The 7,420-nt window shown below is 39.9% G+C and overlaps 1 protein-coding gene across 1 annotated transcript; it reads left to right on the forward strand.

Annotated features, from left to right (window-relative positions):
* The first annotated feature begins 5,671 nt into the window (after positions 1–5,671).
* Positions 5,672–7,034, forward strand: MC3R (melanocortin 3 receptor). Its single transcript, XM_008497848.2, has one exon. The coding sequence runs from the start codon at positions 5,819–5,821 to the stop codon at positions 6,794–6,796; it is 978 nt and encodes a 325-aa protein (XP_008496070.1). The 5' UTR covers positions 5,672–5,818; the 3' UTR covers positions 6,797–7,034.
* The last annotated feature ends 386 nt before the right edge of the window (positions 7,035–7,420 follow it).

The following is a 7,420-nucleotide window of genomic DNA, read 5'->3' on the forward strand; positions in this document are numbered from 1 at the left end:
CTGCTGTCCATCTGTGCTGGACACACAGCAAACCCCATTGCAGTCTTCATACAGAAGTGTTGCAAACACAATGAGCAAACATTCTCTTAAATCCTCACCCTTCTTTATAGAGGCAGTGCTGTGATTTAAGCTCAAGCAAGTTAAAAAGTTTAGCAGGCACATTTGCAAGCACAAATTGTGCCTCTTCTTTTCCGAAGAGGGAGCTATGACACATCACTGAACTGGGTAAATGCAAGCCAGATTCCTAGATGCTGGCTTTAAAAATGATTGACAAAATTGGTGCTTGAGTGAGGAATTGCATTGAAATAAAACTCACCTTTAGGCAGCTTCTTTTGGACCAGGCTCTGGAAAAGCATCTTCAACAAAAGAGGCCTGGAGGCACAGTCCTGGGCAGCAGCAGCAGAAAACTTAAATGGGCTAAATGGAGACCCTGCCCTGTCAATTTTCCCTTCAGGAAGTATTCATCATTATCCTCTATTTTACAAGGTAGGGAGCACTCAGCTGTACTCTCTTGTATTTTTAGCCATAGCTGTTATTTAGAAACCTTAGCTACCAATGCTTGCTAGTGAAAAGAGCTTTCTGAAATTCCAACCTCCGTGTCACTGAGTTTTCATCACCAAGCTATTTGCTGGGTGTTGGAAAGAACAAGTGGAAGTCTGCAGATCTTAATGGTGTTCAGTCCTCACTTCTCACTGAGGATGGAAAATGAAGGAAGAGGTTTCAAGAAAAATACCTGCTCAGCTCCAGAGGAGAAACAGGAAGCTCAGGCACAGAGATGGAATGAGCTTACTTCTCTGCCTTTCTCAGTGAGGGGGAAAGTAGAATTACACCTGGAAAAAGAAGTATTTTGTGATTAAGATGCAGGAATGAGGTACCTTGGCACTGAACTTCATATCTCCACTGCAAAATGGTAAAAGCAGTATTTTATTCCACTTCTTGCTCTGACATTTAATTAGCCAGCACAGGAACAATAACCCACTAGGCAGGAGTATGTATTTATAGCAGTGACAGATCTCTGGACACCCTGTTAGCACATGGTGTCCTTCCAAACAGCCCACACAAACCTTTCAAGCTGGTATTCCCAGGAGGTGAAAAGGCAGCACTGGCTCATATAAAGAAAATCCTTAGGAATATTAAACCCAGATGTTGTTAATAGATTTAGACAAGTTTTTAATATTTATATATAAAAATTAATTGATAACAACCAGTTCAGAAGACAAGGGGAACAATCAAGCACAGATTGGAAGTGAGTGGAGTCAGGGGAAGCAGGAGGAGTCTGAAGGTTCATTCTGGCCCTCTGCAAAAGCTTGTTGGATACTGGGACAATATGCTTCAGGTGACTATGAAAACGGAAGCTCCTGAGGTTAGGCTTCATTGCCTCAGGGTTCTGTGTCCCTTTTCAGGCACCTGTGTCCTCCAAGGCTCTGGCCTAGAAGAACAAGGTTACAAAACATTTTGAGAAGTTTCTAAGCAGTCTAAGTGTCCCTGGTGAAATCAGCTCAAATTCAATTATTTCTGCCATCAGAAGCTGTGTAAGATGAGACAGATGTGATGTTTTCATGACAATACTTTTTCTCATCATAACAATATTCAGTACAAGCTCAATACAATCACTTCTAAAGCTTACCAATAAGTCTTACATTTGTCTTTAGTGCCAGGAATGATGCAAGTCAGCAAGGTTGTATTATTAGGTTTGAAAGGCCAAATGCACCCACTGCTCAGCACCAGCACCACAGGACAATGAGATTTATGAAGACAAGGACTCCCAGGGAGATTAGGAAGATACTCCAAGGATTCCTGGCACTGGTGAAGCTGAATAGAAAAATCCATCTGGCTCAATCACGTCTGCTTGTCTTTCACTGTAAATGAGAGGACAAAACTGATACTGAATGTTAGTAGTGTGAAGCACTTGAAATTCCTTGAATATGACAAAGCACCTGCAGGTGCTGGTAAGTGCTTTGCAATCAGGTTTGCTTTGTCTCTTTTTACCCTTGGATGAGAAGAAAAATTGTATATAATGTCCAAAAGTTGGATCTGTTGAAGTTAACCTGTTAACTGGATGAAAATACAGAAACACTCATCTAAAAGCCACCTCACTGCAATCACTACTAGATATTCCTTTTCCTCACTAATCAGAAAGGTTGGCAGGCCACCTCTTCCTTTGCAGTACTGGTGCTTTTTGCCCCAGCTAGAGTTTAAAGAAAATTCAGTAAAAATTCATCCTAAATGAAGCAAACTGCTAGTGCTCTGCTTCAACAGGATTTCAGTTCATGAATCAGGGGAGGATCTACTCTTGCAGTCTGAAAATCTCTTCCATTATTCTGGTACAAATGTGCAACTTCTACTGACCTCAGCTGATGCTAGATTCTTTCTTGCCTCAAATGACAGTGAGCATCAGACTATAAAATGAAGTTATTAGCTGTGGCAATTACTATGAAGGATATGAACCACAACTTCTTGGAAGAGCACAGTTGAAATCTTTCCAATATTGCATCTGATATCTAAAATTGTAAGTGTTCAGAAGTCTCTGATTCTGACAGTATTAAAAATTCTCTTAGAAAGATGTTACTTTGAGACATTCAAGAAAATACACAGCATTTTAGTAGACAGCACTTATTCATCTCAGTGTTTAAAGCAGTGGCTTGGTGTGTTCTCTTTGCCAGATTCTTATGAGGCTCCTACTTAAAGTTTTGTTGGAGTTTCACAATCTCCAGGAACAGCCCAAACCACACTCCCAGTATTTATTGTAACTAGTGATATCTTCATGACTTCAGATAAAAATACCAAACAGTTTTTTTCTTTAACTAAGAAAATACTCAAGAGGTTCATGATCAACAGACCTATGGAAAAGAGGATCTGAAGTTCAGCTTATCACATTTGTGAATGCAAATATTTGACTCTATTATAAAAAATTAAAAGTCCACTAAAGCTGCTCTTCAAGTAATTCTGTATGTCAGAAAAGAGCCAGGTATGCATCTTGAAGTGCCAGGTGATGAAGTGATTGAAGTGCCACATGTTTACAGATATTTCCAAATCAAAGTCTATAAGGTAATAGGCACTCCAAAAATGTGCACAGAATTCAAAATTGATGTACTTTGCTTTTACTTTGCTAAAATAAAATATTTGATCTGCTAAATCCTTTCCTAAAAAAGATCAGAATTGAGGAGAGGTCTCCAAGGGTATTTTACTATTTTATCTACTCAGAACTTCAGGAGAGTAGTAATTACCTGCTGCTTGGGAGCAATGGGTGCAACCACTTGTTTATTATCTTCTCTCTTCCTTTAAAATTTCCAACTTAATCTGGAACAAGCTATTGTTGAAAAAGAATGAAAATAAAGTAAGATTATATGCATTTATCAACCATTATAGTTTTTTATTTTGTGGCAAGTGTTAAAATTTTTCACTCAACAACCTCACAAGGCAAGTCTCTCCAAAAAACCTCCATTATCCACTTAGCAGTAGATGATACTTTTTTCTAACCTTCCCTGAAAATGAAAATGTTTAGCTAGGGAAGAAAAGGGTCAAAACCACAGAGATTTCTTATCACTTATCTGATTATTAGAGATATAATTGTCTAACTGAATAAAGCTTGTGCCACAGTTTCCCCTCCATCTACAAGGAAAAATACAGCTCCAAGATCTGGGGCTGGAAGTCGAAAGAATAAACTATGAGAATAAGATTATATAATTGTCAGTTATACCTAAGAAAGCAGGAGATTGATCTTAATGCTGAAACAGATGCTTTCCCTTCCTTTTGCACCTATTGTTTGACCTAGGGCCCCAGCTGCTGTCTGACTCAAACACAGCATCATGAGCTACAGAGAGAGGAGGTGACAGTTGCATAGCAACTACTGGGGCAGAAACCAAGGACTTCTCTCATTCAGCACACCAAAAGATTAAAAAACAATGTCAATATTTCAACAATGAGTTTGTGTTTTGAGTCCAGTGAATAAACAAGAACACAGCAGAAAGATGACACCATTCCCTAGGTGTCAAATAAACACACTTTCATAACACCTGGAGAAAAGGCTGTGAAAAGTAACATTAATCATGGAGTCCAGAGCTCAAGACAAGAGGTGAGAAGACTGTTTTACTCAGTGATTTAAAATAGAAGATAACACTTTCTGTGAATTAACAGAGATGCAATGAAACATTCAGACCTACTGTGAGCTTACTGGCTCACTATGACTCAGTAAAGCCCAAAGATTTGAAACCTAGACTGATCCCAATCCAGCCACATGATTTCCATTCTCTGAAACGGCCTGAACACATCCCAGGCAGCAGTTTAGAGTTCTTCCTTGAGGCCTTGTATAGAAGAGGTAGGAACAGATATGCAAAAGGCAAAGTTTGTATTTCTAACTTTCTAGCTTTGTGCAAACACAGCTTCTACCCAATTCTGCAAAGAGTCAGTTTGAACTTGCAATCAGACACACGAGGCTCTAGCTCACTATTTTTATCACATAATGAAAAAGCTAATAGTGCCATTAACTCACTTTGGTACATAACATTCAATTTCCACTTCAAAGTGCATCTCAATGCAAATGGTAGCTTGTTTCCTGTTGTCAGATACCTTCAGGAACTCATGATGAAGCATGATTCATGACTTCTAATTGTCAGATTCAACTGAACTGCAAGGAAATTTGTAGCATGCTTTTGAAACTGGGGGAACAAGGGATGAAGCATCCTGGAGTCAATATTTACAGAACTAATGCACGGTGCTGCTGAGGATGACAGGACCAGGATGGAAATGGCAAAGCACTCCTGTGAAATGGTTTACATGCAGGTGCCTAAAACAGAAGTGCCCCTTCATAGGCAGGTAATGCAGAGCCAAACCCAGAAGGATGATGTTTCTCCAGGGTGAGCTCTTCTCCATCAACGGGAACTCTGCCTTTGATCCTGCCCTCACCCAAGGAGGATACAAGCTCCAGCTGCCACTTCACAAGACAGTACTCAAGGACAGAGCCTTTATCGTGACCCATACCAGGACACTTGGCCATCTGTCCAGCTTTGCAAAACCAAGCTTCTACTCAGCTGGTAAGACAACACTTAAAAGGTCAGTGATAGTAATTTTGTCTCGAAATTACTGTCTCGAATGCACTCCCGCGGGCATGATCTGGCTGCTGAGAGCACGCATAAAGTTTTGCTGAATGAAAATCACATTTTTCGGAGGAATTTTAAGGCAAATCCATCTTATTCACTGTCTGCAGAGGGCGCCAAACAGATTTAAATCTAATCTGCTGCCGGAGCCGGCGGCGGGGATGCTGTACCTGGTGCTCGCAGCTGTCACTCAGAAAGGTACTTGCTCTCTAATGGCCACTGCTCTGCACCGAAGATTAAGTAGGAGTTGTTTTTTCTTTCAAGCATGTATAAATCCCTTAGTTCTCTTTTCCTTTCTTGCCACTGAAATAGCAAGAGATACTTCACTGAGCTGCAGCATACTGACAAAACTGCACTGGCCCCAGCTGATGATAGCAGATGAGAAAACTCCTTGCTTTTCATCATCAGGAGAGCTAGAACCAGCAATGTGCTGCAGATGATTTTTTCCTTCAGAGAACAGTATCTGAAGCCTGCAAGATTTCAAGTTCACTTTCTTATAAAGGAAAAGAGCAGCCTGTGACTGAGACAAAACTCAACGTTAATGCAGATTTTTTGTTTCTACTTGTAAAAGTGACTAAAGAAAAGTCCTAATTGATTATATCCCATGTGCACAGCAACAGCTTGGAAGGACTTCTTTTCTTTTTTTCCCCCCTTTCTGTTTTTCTTTAACCTGTGCTCTTTCAGATCCATACTCACTTGCTAATTCAACTCCTTTTCTGACTATGAATAACACACACTTGGCATTTTCATTTCAACCTGTGCTGCTTAATGTCACTGAAGACTTCAATGACTCCATTCTGAACAACAGAAGCAGCGATGGATTTTGTGAGCAGGTCTTCATAAAAGCAGAGGTCTTCTTGACTTTAGGGATCATCAGCCTACTGGAAAACATCCTGGTCATTCTTGCAGTGCTGAAGAATGGAAACCTGCATTCTCCCATGTATTTCTTCCTCTGTAGCTTGGCTGTAGCAGATATGTTAGTGAGCATGTCAAATGCCTTGGAGACTATAATGATTGCAATCCTGAGCAACGGCTATTTGATCATTGATGACCACTTTATCCAGCATATGGACAATGTTTTTGACTCAATGATCTGTATATCTTTGGTAGCCTCAATTTGCAACCTCTTGGTTATAGCCATTGACAGGTACATAACTATTTTCTATGCTCTCCGTTACCACAGTATCATGACTGTGAAGAAAGCTTTAACCCTGATTGTGGTCATTTGGATTGCTTGTATCATCTGTGGCATCATATTTATCGCCTACTCAGAAAGCAAAACTGTCATTGTCTGTCTCATCACTATGTTCTTTACCATGCTCTTTCTTATGGCCTCCCTTTATGTCCACATGTTCTTGTTTGCACGCCTGCACGTTAAGCGGATCGCGGCCCTGCCTGTGGACGGGGTGCCCTCCCAGCGCACCTGCATGAAGGGAGCTGTCACCATCACTATATTACTAGGGGTCTTCATTGTTTGCTGGGCACCTTTTTTCCTTCACCTCATCCTCATCATCTCTTGCCCAATGAATCCATACTGTGTCTGCTACACTTCACACTTTAATACCTATCTGGTTTTGATAATGTGCAATTCGGTCATTGATCCACTCATTTATGCTTTCCGGAGTCTGGAGATGAGAAAGACTTTCAAAGAAATTGTATGTTGCTGTTCTGGCATGAGTGTGGGACAGTGCATGCTGTGAGCCTCTGGCTTTGTGTTGAGAATAGAGAGGATACACACAATAGGTCTATGACTATATATATCTATATATATATGTACCTTGATACATAGTAGTTCAACTTTAAAAGCCATGCTCAAAGGAAAGGCACAGGAAAGAATAAATAACCTTGATGCCTTGATTCATACTTTTCAAAATGAAAACCAGATTCAACTAAATTATTCAAAATTTCTTAAATAGTTATGACAAGAGGAAATCCAGAGTAGCTTACAAAATAGCTTAAGAAACTTACTGGAAAAACGAATCCGTAAGAGGAATATCACCTTAGAGAGACTGATATAATATTCTCTCTACCATTTATTTGTACCTTTTGCTTTCTCTCTAAGCCACTAAAAGAAAATCAGTGTTTTCTAAAAGATTCCATTACTAACCTCTTTGGAAAGACACAAGACAAATCAAAACACCAACAGGGAACAACATTGCTCTACACATACTCCTATGCCTCCACCTTTTATTTAAATAATGGATTGATATTTTTGCTGCTTGCTATAAAGCAAACTGAGTAAAATCTTTGAAGGGTGAAAGTAAACATTGCTCTTGTACTGAAATACTCATACAGGAGAAATTAGCTAAGGGAAAAGGAACAGC

Source organism: Calypte anna, chromosome 20 (genome assembly GCF_003957555.1).
Source record: "Calypte anna isolate BGI_N300 chromosome 20, bCalAnn1_v1.p, whole genome shotgun sequence".
Lineage (NCBI taxonomy): Eukaryota > Metazoa > Chordata > Aves > Apodiformes > Trochilidae > Calypte > Calypte anna.